Here is a 13,612-nt window from a genome sequence, read left to right as displayed (position 1 = left end):
TCTGTAGCCTCACCAATATAAATGGAGTTAGTGAGAATGCCTTAAAGCTGAGATTGTTTCCTTTTTCTCTAAGAGATAAAGCCCATCAGTGGGAGAAGACTCTACCTTCTGGAAGAATCACCTCTTGGGTTGATTGTAAGAAGGTCTTCCTTGCAAAATTCTTCACTACTTCAAGGACTGCAAATTTGAGGAATGAAATTTCAGGATTTCTCCAACAGAATGGTGAATCTTTCAGTGAAGCATGCGAGCGCTTCAAACCTACCAGAGACAATGCCCACATCATGGATTCAGCAATGAATATTTGTTGTGTACTTTGTATAGAGGTGTACTTCCCAAGTTCAGGATACTCCTAGACACTGCATCCAATGGAAGCTTCATGAATAAAGATGTAGATGAAGGTTGGGACTTAGTAGAGAACTTTGCTCAGTCTAATGGAGATTACAATGAGGCATATGATAACAGCTTAATGGGAGGTGTTGATTCTGAGGAAGGGCATAGAAAGGAACTACAAGCCTTAGATGAGAAGCTTGAGAAGCTAGATAAACTACTTCTAACCCAACAGAAGCAAGCACATGTTGTTTGTGAAGATGAAAAGTTTATGGTTCCAGTCTATCCTCCACAACAACCCCAACAAGCTTCTGCTCTAGAACAAGAGATGAGGAGTATGATTCATCAATTCCTACAAGGCCCAACTAATGGAGCTATGAAAACAAGTAAGAAGCTCACAGAGATGAATAACAAAATGGACTACACATATAGTGACCTTAATATCAAGATTGAAGCTTTAACTTGCAGAATGCTTCTCCTAGAGAGCAAGAGTGATTCTTCTTCTTCTAGACAACTCAATGGGGCATCAATGGACAATCTAAAGGAGTATGCCACTGCCCAAGCTATCTCTCTCAAAGAACTACCTACAATGATCACTGAGGATAGTGACAACCAAGTTGGGGAGGATTTTCTTCAACCAGAGGTGCAAAATGAGAAGAGAACTGTGTTTGAGATACCACTCAGCCATACACTCGACCATGCACACGGTCGAGTGCTTGGTCGAGTCATTGCTCAAGAATCTAGCAAGCCGGTTCAGTTCATTCCTCCTCCCTTTCAGCCACCTTTGCCATTTCCAGGACCGTTTAAAGCGCAAATGCTGAAAAGGTACAAGGCTTCTATTGATAAGAAAGCAATGATGGTCTTGAGTCATGAACCTTTGTTAGAAGATATTGAAATGAAGGATAAGCCAAAAGTTAAAGAGCTTGAGCAGAAGAAGAAAACTATTGATGGGCATATCATCATGATTGAAGAGAAAGGTCATGAAACTGAGTCTGAAATCTTTGAGGGTGTGAATGGGGTAGAAACAGAGATTTTAGGTCACTCGGCCTTCAACTCGACCTACCACTCGACCGAGCACCTTAGGTCACTCGACCGAGTGGTACCAAGTCACCCAAAATGCCCAGACTTCATCCCCAAGCTTCACCAACAACAAGAGCCAAGAAATCCTTCCTCTGATGGTTTGTCTGAGCTTCAAACTGTCAACATTCTACATGATTCAGTGAGGGAGTTAACAACTAAGGATGAGGAGATAAGTGGACAAATCAAGAAGCTCCATAGTAAAGTAAGAAGTTCCTCTCCAAAGAAAGCAAGGCAAGGTCTGAGTATTATTAGCAGACAAAGCTCTTTTAGCATTGACCCAGGAATAAGAGGAGCAATGCAATCTTTAAGAACAGAGGGGACTTCATCACCTCTCTATGACCCTTCCAAAGCATAAGAAGTATGCAAATTCAAGCTTAGAGACTTTAACAAGCTCACTTGGGAGGAAGTCCCAAAGGTATTCTTGTACATATTGGTCTAAGTTTCTTGTTATTTTGATCTTGTTTTCTTTAGTGTTATGGTTGGTCAGGTAATAGGAAGGGAATATAAGCACTTAGTGATATTCAAAGAAATGAATCCCACCCTCAGCCCATCCCAAGTAATACTCCAACTCTATCTTTGTATATACCATTGCATTTCTTGTTTTTATTTTGTTTCTTGATTCTTGAATCCTTTTCCAAATTTTTCTTACACAAGGGACTGTGTAATTTAAGTTTGGGGGAGGGTTTGAGATGACATTTGACATTGTTTTCTATTTTCTTATCTCTAATTTTTGGCATAAACATATTAGTATTTGCATTGCATCTAAGGCATAGAAAAACCCTAAAAATTTGAAAATTTTCACAAAAATCTTTTAAAAACAGAGTGTTCATGTAGTTTGCATTGCATATTAGGATCTTGTTAGCATATTTTATAAACTGTATTGGGGATTTATGATGAGTTCAGCCTTGTTAACTTGTTTAAATTCACTAAACTAGATCAATGCCCAAGTTAATAGTACTTTGATGCTAGTTGAGTGGTTAGAAACATAAGATTGAACCAAGTCTAGAATTCCTATATTGCATTCTGTCTAAACTGAAGCATGTTGTGATTTGAAATCATTTCCTATTTATAAGAACCTAATTGTTTTAAACTCATGGATACTTTATACATATTTGGATTATATTTCCCATTTTTACCACTCTTGTTGATCCAAGTAGCTGATTTCATCATCGAATCAGTTTTTCCCCACCCATAACCAACCTTTCTTTCAAGCCATGTTTATTCTTGTGTGTGTGAGGCCTACTTTGGGATTGAGCTTGGTAGAAAGTGTTAGGTTTGAACTGACAAGAATAAAACCTTGTGTAGTTCTAGTTTGCATTTTTCAAACTAGATAGGACTAGGCGGTTTAAATTTTGGGTTTGGGACTTGGTGTGTTCAAAAAGAAAAGATAAGAGTGAAAAGAGAAAGAAAATGGTAAAGTCCTTAGGAGGGAAGTATTTTCAAGAAAATTCAAACTCTAAGTGAAAGAATGGGGTGTAGTAAAAGTTTCAAATAAGGTTCTGGTCAAAGAAAAGAAAGAAAGAAAAAGCTTTATGACTTGGGAAACAAGTAAGAGAAAGAGCCTTAGCAAATAAGAAAGAAACCCCCATTCCACTAGAGAAACTAAGTAATAAACATCTCCTAAGACTTAAAAATAGAAAGAGAAAAGGGAAAAAGAGAAAAGAAGAAGTTAAAGGGTAGAATTAGGACATTATGGGATTAGAATGTTAGGAACAAACACTTTGGGTACCTTTGGGTAGACAAGGTTCTGTTCTTGTATGTGTCTAAGTGATCTTACCTATAGCCTTCTTCTAAAGCTCAATCCACTTTTTGTGAGAGAAACCTTCTTAATGATAAGCCCAACTCAAAAGAGAGACCATTTTTGTCTATAAACCCTTATTACCAAGCCAAATGAGTTTAAACATTGCATAATCTGATTCATGTTCTTGTTTAATCAATGTGAAAGGAAATGACTGATTTGAATTCATGTGGAAGTCTAAGGCTAGAATCAGTTAAGGTTGTGAAAGGCTTGTCTAAAATTTTTAAGTATAGCTCATTCACCTTGCATCATAGTACTATTAACTTGGATATTGATTCTAGCTAGTTTATTAGCAGGTTTTAGATTCTCATATCCCATTTTCAAACGTCACTTCCCTCTCGTTGTCTTGTTTGTTTGCTTGAGGGCAAGTAAAGACTAAGTTTGGGGGTGTTGATGTCACTATATTTTACCATATTTAGGCATTGTTTAGTTCATGTTTTGCATCATACAGAAGTGATTCCTTAAGTTCTATAGCCATTTCTATCCAAATATGCACTTAGGATGTTTAGAAGCATGCATTGCATACATTTGTGCATTTGGAGTATTATTAGGTGTTATGGAGCTCTAAAAGGATAACGAAAGACTTGGTGTTATTTCTGGAGCTAAACAAGAGGATTGGACGTATCAGGAAGGGAAAAGAAGGCACTCGACCACACCACTCGAGCAGGCACACGGTCGAGTACGTGGTCGGATTCATAACGAGCTCCTCAAATATCCATTCAAATGAAGATCTTCTGTTGCGATTCAGCTTCCACATCCTTCATGAGAGTTGTAGGAAATTGCGTTAACTTTCTACAACCGGTAGTTTCAAATCAATCAGAGGTGTAGTGCAAGAGTTATCCCGATTTTACTGAAAGGATATCATCCCAGAACGAAGACTCGAGCTACGTGACAGACCAACCACTCGACCATGTACTCGACCGAGCACATGGTCGAGCATTTCCAGCCGAATCTCTGTTGTCTTCTCTAGCTAACTAGGGCTTGTCTCTCTTTACTATATATATGTGCTGGCACTTGTGGCCGAAAAGGCAGACCCTGTAGACACCTCATAACCTAGTTTTTACCATTTTTAGCTAGTTTTACATTATTTCATCATCTCTTATCTTTTCTCTAGATTTTCATAGATTTGTAACTTTCATAACTTTGAATCTGTTGAGTATTTGCTTTCACTTCTTTGTATTAAGTTGTTCATCTTTATCCCATCTTTCTAATCATGGTAGTTTCATTAATTTCTGGGTTTGTGTTCTTCATGATGATTTTTTAGATCTGATTAATGGCTTAGGATCTTAAGGATGGATTAGGCTGGATAAAGGTTATGGGTGTTTAGATTGATCAAGCTTTATTGTTATACATCTCTTCTAGATTAGATATGCTCTATGCTATTCTTATACTGAGAGGGTAAGAATAGATTTTAAGCTTCCTAGCATCACACCAATGTCTAAGTTGCTAGATAAGGCTAATTTTAGAGATTATCATGAAGCATGCTAAGAGATTAGATGTTTTAAATGATTTTTTACATTGATGATCAGATTGTTTAATGCATGCTTTTATATGTAATAGCTAGTGAGAGCTAGGTCTAAGAAGTATTTAAGCTTGATTGTTATTGTCATGAGAATGGATTAACATATATTAGAAGATCATTGTCTAGAGATACCTCTTTGTTGATTGAGGTTTGTTGATCAGTCTAAATAATCATAGCTTGAGCCCAGCCCATGAATCCATCCTTAGGACCTTTCCTTGTTTATTGATTTCCTAGTTCAAGTATTGTTATTTGCTTCCTGTTTGATTTACTTTCATTTTGCTCTGTTTTGATTGTTGTTTTGTCTCTGTTCTTCATCCGGAAGTCCACTCGACCCCCCCCCCACTCGACCATGCACTCGACCGAGTGCTAGGTCGAGATCCTTTCCAGAGTTCTGCATCTTCCTAGTTTCATTCCTGTTTCAATGCATTCACCTTTGTTTCAGTTACTATATATCTTGCATTTAGTATATGTTCTTAGTAGATTTACACTCTGCAATTTATTATTGTCATTAGGTTGTTAGAAATAAATCAACTTGATATTTGGCTTAACTTGAATGCATTGATCACATCTTGACTGCTTACACATCACACTCTTTATAGATTGGCATCTTTTATGCTACAACATCATATGAGTATTGAAACACCTTGCATACCATCTGTTGATCTTCTTAGCCTATGTTTCTTTGTTTGTCATCATCCATTCATTCATAGGTTAAGATCAAGAAAAAATATAAGTTTCACCTGTTGAAAAGATAAACAATTCTTTTATCAGGCGTCCGCTCTGATACCAATTGTAAAGGTATAGAGACACACAACACACTGATATACACTTGGAACGCTCCACGCCAACGCTTTTCTCTTCAATCTTATTAACAAAATTTATCTCTTACAATGATACCATTTTGTATCGGTCCTTACTCAACCTATTCTACCCAATAGGATTGATCCCGACTAAGAATGAATCTGAAACTTTCTCTTTTCTATCTAACACAATACCCTGTGTAGATCTAAGAGAAGAAAAACAACCCTCTCTCTTTTTATCTATAAGAGACGAAAACCAACCCTCTCTCTGTTTTCTATCTAAACTCTCACCAGTGTAAATCTAAGAGAAAGAAAAACAATTCTCTGCGCACTTAATCACCTCCCTGATTAACGTCACAGAGAACTAGGAACACACCTTCTAAGCCTTATTTTTCTGGATTCGAAGTTTACAACTGTATCAATATTCTAGAGTGCTCAACTTGGCTCGTGGGCTACTCCTAGAATATATATACATGACTTGAGAAATCCTAGAAAGCGAATCTCCAAGTATCAAGGGATAAGGAAACTGTTTGCTCTCAACCTTATATTTTCCTTATTTGTTGTAGAGAATATTCTTCATATTTCCAAGGATAAGGAAACTGCTTGCTGCTCAAGTTTATCCTTTTCTTAATTTCCTATGGAGAATATTCTTCATATCTCCAAGAACAATCTCGTCTCTATCTTCAATGCCAAGTCATCATCTTTCCTCGACACATCATCACATCCACTCACGTCTTGCCACGTCAGCTCACACATCCACGTCAGCACCTCGAACGTTGTGATATGATGCAACTTCCTGATTGATACAACGCTCTGTTCGGCACAACGACTTGTTCCTCACAGCGAGTTGTTCCATAATCTGCATTTACACCGAGTAGTCCTTACCTTCTAGGCATACTAACAACACTTCAGTTCGGTTCGGTTCACTTAATTAGGTTTTGTTTTTGTTTTCAAAGCAAAACCGATTGCCTAAGATTAACAGTATTGACTCTATCAAATAGAAAACAGCATAGGACCACTCATAAAGTTCTTGAATCATAGAGATCAACAACTTTAAACAATTTGTTTTGAAAGTCTTGACATCTAATCTAGTGAGATAAAAAGTTAAGAAGTGGTACGGACATATGAAGAGTAAGAGTTGGTAAGTGAGGTCGCGTCATCAGTCGTTAGCGACTATAATTTCATCGTTTTGAATTTTGCCCTCTTAACGAACGTGAATCGATCTGATCATGACATCACACCGTGTTAATCCTAACCTACTATGAAGAATATAAAAAAAGTCAAAAGTTGACAGATCTCACACACTCAAAGAAAAAATTGTTGTTCCTTCAATAAGTCTACCCATTGGTCTCCTACTAACCAATTAAAATTCCACTTTTTACGTCTTTGCTAACTATTTTTCAATTCCTACTTTTTTACTTCTTACAAAACAAATGTCTTTTTTCAACTTTGAATGAAAGTCATAGAGAGACAGAGTTCAACAACATCTCTTGTGGTGAAGCAGGTAGTTAGAGAAACTCATTAGTTATTCACTTGTAATATGAATACACATAATTTTGTTTTAAATAGTAAAAGATTGAATGACTTCAAATTAAATATGTAAAAACGCGATACACAAAATCAAAGAGTCAAACATTCTTGGTCAAGAATTAATGCCCTTCGCTTACACACGTTAACACAATCGCATATATATATATATATATATATATATATATATATTCACGAAGCTATTCTTACTTAACCTCAACTTAAAAAGAGAAGAAGTAAAGAAGAGAGAAAGGAAGAAGAAACTAACGAAAGAAGCCAAAAAAAAAAGTTCTAAAAATGGAGAAGAAGAATGTGTTTGTGTTGTATATGATCTTGTTACTAGTGGTATCGTCATTGATGCTTGAGAGAGTTGATTGCAGAGCTCTACGATCGACGCCGTTGAGAGATATTAAAGGACATGATCATCAATCCTCAGCGACCATGAAGGTGAAGAACAGCTCGACAAGTCAACATACTGTGGGGAAGAGTTTTGCTTACCAGTTAGCGTCCGGGCCGAGCAGAAGGGGACGTGGTCACTAATCAACAATTGTCACTTTTTTTTTTCTTTTTCTCTGGATATGGGCTTCGCCCCCAACATTCTAGGAGTCCCAAATAGAAGATTCTCAAGAAATTTAAGATCTAAAGTTATGAATCTGGCCCATCTGGCCAAAGGGGCAAAATCGTCATTTACGGAAGAGACAGAGGGGACCCTAGGTCGATGACCCACTATAAATACCAGAGGTCATTGTCAGAACTTTGGAGCCGAAATCTTGGCAATCAGAGAGAAAAGAGCATTTATATTCGTATTAATTGCGCTTAGAACTTGATTGCATTTTCTGTAAACCCTTCTCTTGAATTCTACGTTAATAAAAGGACCTGTTCCGATTTATCCCCAATAAGATCCATATTATTTATATTGTCGATTTCATACATCAATAATTTGGCGCCCAACGTGGGGCTAGACGGAATCCTTTCATTTGACGAATAGAGTTTGAAGACAAAGGCGTTTTCGGAAAACCAGAAGCATGTCTCACACCGATCTCTCCAGCGATGAAGGCGTCGACATCTCCGAAAACCCAGAAGCATGTCTCCCATGGATCGCGTCGCATTTCCTAGGCCAACGATATGGGGGCGCACCTTTGCTACGAAGAACCAATCTTAAGGCGCCGATAGGACCAAAGAAGACGCAGTCGAAGGCACACCACCAAGAAACTGTTCCAGGAGATCGTGCAGTTGTAGGCGCCACATTCAGCAATCGCGGAGCCGTAGGCGCTCCGTCCTCCAATGGCGTAGCCGTAGGCGCTACGCCCCCTAATCGCGGAACCTTAGGCGCTCCGTCCATCAATGGCGTAGACGTAGGCGCTACGTTCCCCAATCGTGTAGCTGGCATTGCCTCAATCAATCGCATAGCTGTAGGCGCTATGCGCATAGCCCTAACCATCTCACACCATCCTATACGCAATTGCCGCACATCGCACGCCCAAGACCTCTCAACGCGCACTGCCCGGCGTCCTGCGTCCTGCGTACTGCGCACTGCCCGGCGTCCTGCGTCCTGCATACCGCCCACTGCCCGGCGTTCTGCGTCCTGCGTACCACGCACTGCCCGGCATCCTGCGTCCTGCGTACCGCGCACTGCCCGGCATCCTTCGTCCTGCGTACCGCGCATTGACTGACGCCCTGCGCCCTGCGTATCGCGCACTGCCCGGCGTCCTGCGTCCTGACTACCGCGCACTGCCCGGCGTCTTGCGTCCTGCGTACCGCGCACTGCCCGGCATCCTACGTCCTGCATACCGCGCACTGCCCCTACGTCCACGATTAGCTCGCCCGCGCCTCCACGATCAGCTCGCCCGCACGTCCACAATCAGCTCGACCGCACGTCCACTGATGTTCATATATTTTACCTTGTTTTCCCTTAGTTTATTCACAACTTTTGCATCTTTTTGCTATCCATTTAGGCCATTATTGTGTAGCTTTAGGACTAATCATGCATTAGAGTATAGTTGCATTGCATTTGCATCTTTTCATGCATAAACAGGTGATTTTGGAGCTTAAGGAGCATGGAAGCAATGCTGAGGAGAAGTGAAGCAATCCTGAGGAGAAAACAAGAGAGTTAAGGCTGTAGAATCAAGGTCCGGAGTCCAACTCGACCGCACCACTCGACCACCACTCGACCGTGTGCTGAGGAGGACTCGACCGAGTGGAGAATGCACGAGAGAAGCCAGCTCGACCAGCCACTCGACCGAGCACTGGTCGAGTTGACCGAGCCGTTGACTACTTTGACTTTTTGTATTTTTAGGGCTTCCACCTCACCTCCTATATAAGGCCCTTGTACCTGCAGCCACCAAAGAGTCCAGCTTTTTAGAGAGTCTAAAACCTAGTTTTTACCTTTTTTAGATTTTATTCCTTTTGCACTTTTTTTTTTTTTTAGATTTTGTACTTGTTTGAGAGAGAAAGACTAGATTCTTATATTTTGTTTGTTTCATAACTTTCAAAGTATTAAGATTTCGAGTTTTATTCCTTCATCAATATTGTAGATCTCTGTTTCATCTTTCTAATGATGCAAGTTTCATTATTTTCTGGGTTTTTGACATATTTCACCATGTGTTCTTGTGAGTAGTTTGTTTAGGACCTTGAGGATGGGTTAGGCTGGGTTGATCTTGTGGTTTGTTTGATTTGGTCAAGCTTGATTGTTGTAGATCTCTTCTAGGCTAGATGATCTTAATGCTGATCCTATATCTGAGAAGGTAGGGTTTGATTTCAAGCATCTTAGCATCACACCAATGTCTAAGGAGCATAGATAAGGCTAGATCTAGAGCTTACCATTAGGCTTGCTAAGAGATTAGAAGTCTTGTTTGGTTTGAGATGTATTGCTTAATGCCTGCTTGTGTAGATTCTTTTCTTTGTGAGAACAAGTCTAGAAATGCATAGGTTTGATTGTTTCTTGCCATGAGAGTGGATTAAACATGTCTTAGAATAGTATGTCTAGAGATCAGCTCAATGTTTGCTTGAGATTTGTTGACCAAGTTAGATAACCACAATGATTAGCTCAGCCCATGAATCCCTCCTCAAGGCCTTCTTTGTTTATTGAAATCTTAGTCTAAATATCATTGCTTGCTTGTTGTTTGATTAGTTTCTGCATTGCTCTGTTTTTCTTGTGTTGCTCTGTTTTCACGTTTAAGTCTAGCTCGACCACGTACTCGACCTACACTCGGTCGAGTGCTGCTCGAGTTCATCCCCAGAACTTGTGTTTTTGATTTGTGATTGTCTTGTTTCATTCCTGTTTCATTTCCATTGCATTCACGTAGTTTCCTGTTCATTACTTGTCTTGCATTAGTTCATTAGCATAGTGTCTATCTCTGTTCTAGTTTCATTATAGCTTTAATTTGTCTGTTCTGTTTGCATTTAGTATCTTGTTCTAGTTGTTTTTACTTTCTGCATTTCATATCTCATTTTAGGATTGTTAGTGACAAACAATCTTTACAATTGGCTTGACTTAGACTCATATGCACATCTTAATTGTTCACAATCACTCAGATAGGATTGACACCTCTTATACTGCAACTGCATAAGGGGAATTGAAACACCCTGACTTCTATTCATTCCATACATCATCATTCCATACATCATTCATTCATACACCACAAAGAAAGTCAGTTTCAATTTGGCGCTGTTGCCCATTTGAGTGTGTTTTTGTGACAATTAGGATCAAAAGAAGTCTAAGATTAAGTTCGTTTATCCACTTGTTCACTACTGATCTCGTTTCTTCTACTGCTTGTCTGTGATTGAGTTTCAGGTACCAGCTCGACCACCAACTCGACCACCACTCGACCGAGCTGTGATCGAGCACTTGATCGAGCCAGAAGCCGGATCCAAATAGCCATTACTTCCCAGTCGACTCGACCACCCACTCGAGCCTGTGCTCGACCGAGTCCCTGTTCGAGTCAGTAATGATGTACCACAACAGTATGTTCAATTACATACCCATGCAACATCAACCAGTATACCAGGCTGAGTTGTATCCCTCTCCATGGTTCCAGACCTCACAAGCTCAAGAACCTGACTTAAGAGCTATGATGCAACAATTGTTGCTTGGGCAAGCCACTAAGCAGATTGAGGAAGCAAGGCAGTTTGCTGAGCTGCACCAAACGTTGAATTCTTATTCTACTGGACTGAATAACCAGTTGGAGAGACTGAACTCTACAATCACGAACATGGAGAGTTGCATGGCTTCTACTTCCTCTCCTACACCAACCCAACTTCAAAACCCAAGGGAGTTTACTGCCAAAGCCATTCATCTCTTTGAAGAGGAAGTCACTGGGGACAGTGAAGTTCAAGTTGGGGAGGATTGGTCATTAATTGAAGCCCAGAGTGAAGGTTTTACTGAGCAGACTGAAGCAGAAGAACAACTCGACCAGGTGCTCGACCACACACACGGCCGAGTACCTGATCGAGTGGTCGATCGAGTTGAAGACACAGAAGCTGTCAAGCCTGCTAAGTACATTCCTCCTGCTTACAAGCCACCTCTACCATTCTCAGGACGTTTCAAGGCACAAAAAATAAGGGAACTGAGGGAGATCACNATTACATACCCATGCAACATCAACCAGTATACCAGGCTGAGTTGTATCCTTCTCCATGATTCCAGACCTCACAAGCTCAAGAACCTGACTTAAGAGCTATGATGCAACAATTGTTGCTTGGGCAAGCCACTAAGCAGATTGAGGAAGCAAGGCAGTTTGCTGAGCTGCACCAAACGTTGAATTCTTATTCTACTGGACTGAATAACCAGTTGGAGAGACTGAGCTCTACAATCACGAACATGGAGAGTTGCATGGCTTCTACTTCCTCTCCTACACCAACCCAACTTCAAAACCCAAGGGAGTTTACTGCCAAAGCCATTCATCTCTTTGAAGAGGAAGTCACTGGGGACAGTGAAGTTCAAGTTGGGGAGGATTGGTCATTAATTGAAGCCCAGAGTGAAGGTTTTACTGAGCAGACTGAAGCAGAAGAACAACTCGACCAGGTGCTCGACCACACACACGGCCGAGTACCTGATCGAGTGGTCGATCGAGTTGAAGACACAGAAGCTGTCAAGCCTGCTAAGTACATTCCTCCTGCTTACAAGCCACCTCTACCATTCCCAGGACGTTTCAAGGCACAAAAGATAAGGGAACTGAGGGAGATCATTGAGCAAAAGGAAAAGATGGCTTTACAACAAGCGGAAGAGAAAGCTTTGAAGGAAGAAGCTGTGATTGAGAAGAAGGAAGTGATGGCCATACAAGAGGTCATCATTGCTTACCAAGAAGAAGAGAGAGGACCTGCCTTGGAACAGTATGCTCCATATCCTCTCTATCAAGATTTTTTGCTTGAGATGTCAAAGAAGAAGGCTCATGATCAAGACATGAGGGATTTGAAAAAGATTGGGAAAGCTGTTATCCCAACAAAGCTTAAGGATCCAGACTCATTCAACCTACCCTGCTCCATCAGCTACATGCATTTCAACAAGTGCCTTTGTGATTTAGGGGCTTCAGTGAGTTTGATGCCATACTCAGTGGCTGAGAAGTTAGGTTATGAAGATTTCAAGGCAAGCAACTTCTATATCACTCTAGCAGATGGGTCCAAGAGGGATGTGGTTGGAGTGATCGAGAGCTTCCCAGTCAAGATAGGAGAAGCAAGGATCCCAACTGATTTTGCAATCATGAGCATGGAACATGAGCCTGAAGACCCTCTTATCTTGGGAAGGCCATTCTTAGCCACAGCTGGGGCTGTAATTGATGTGAAGATGGGGACTATTAAGCTCCACCTGACTGAAGACTTCACTATGAAATTTTACATTAACAACCCTACTAATCTGCCTTCCATCAATGATCCACCTTACATTATCAAAAGAAACGAGGATCATGAGGTCTCAAGTAAAGAAACACCTTCAAGTGCTAAGCTATCCTTTCAAGAAGAATCAGTGGAGAGGCTTAAGAATTCTCTTCAAGAACTGACTAATTTGGTGAAGGAACTCCAAGTTAAGCTGAACAAGAGGTCTTTGAAGAAGGCAAGACTAAGACTCAAGCTTAAGAAGAAACAAAGTTCAAGTGTTAAGGAAGTAGTGATCAAGAAGGAACACCAAGGTTACCAAGTCGAACCAGGGGGGATTTCATCACCTCCTTGGTATCTAAACAAAGCCTAAGAAGGCAATCAAAAGTCAAGCTTAGTGACTCTAAACAAGCTCACTAGGGAGGAAGTCCCTAAGGTATCCATGTACATATTGTTTAAGGTTTTTGGTATTTTGATTTTAGTTTTGGTATTTTCATGATCAGGGAAGCAAGGGAGGCCAGATAGAAGAAGAAAAGGAGACTCGTGGTCCAGCTCGACCCCCCCACTCGAGCACGTACTCGACCGAGTCCCGGTTGATTCCCATCATCGAGCCGCCCCAATCTCCACCTCCAAGTCACCAGCACGACCCCAACTACTCCTATGACAGCATGCAAGAGGATTTGGACAACTACTTCCACAATCCCTAAGGTACCACTATCACCTTCACTTGTAAATATCATTGCATTTGAT

At 40.6% G+C, this 13,612-nt stretch overlaps 1 protein-coding gene across 1 annotated transcript; it reads left to right on the top strand.

The window, feature by feature from the left end:
* On the top strand, nt 7,295-7,943 carry LOC109130565. Its single transcript, XM_019240250.1, has one exon. It carries the CDS (start codon nt 7,352-7,354, stop codon nt 7,592-7,594), a length of 243 nt encoding a protein of 80 aa, XP_019095795.1. The 5' UTR covers nt 7,295-7,351; the 3' UTR covers nt 7,595-7,943.

This window comes from Camelina sativa, chromosome 18 (genome assembly GCF_000633955.1).
Source record: "Camelina sativa cultivar DH55 chromosome 18, Cs, whole genome shotgun sequence".
Classification (NCBI taxonomy): domain Eukaryota; kingdom Viridiplantae; phylum Streptophyta; class Magnoliopsida; order Brassicales; family Brassicaceae; genus Camelina; species Camelina sativa.
This window is presented reverse-complemented; position numbering and strand designations above follow the sequence as displayed.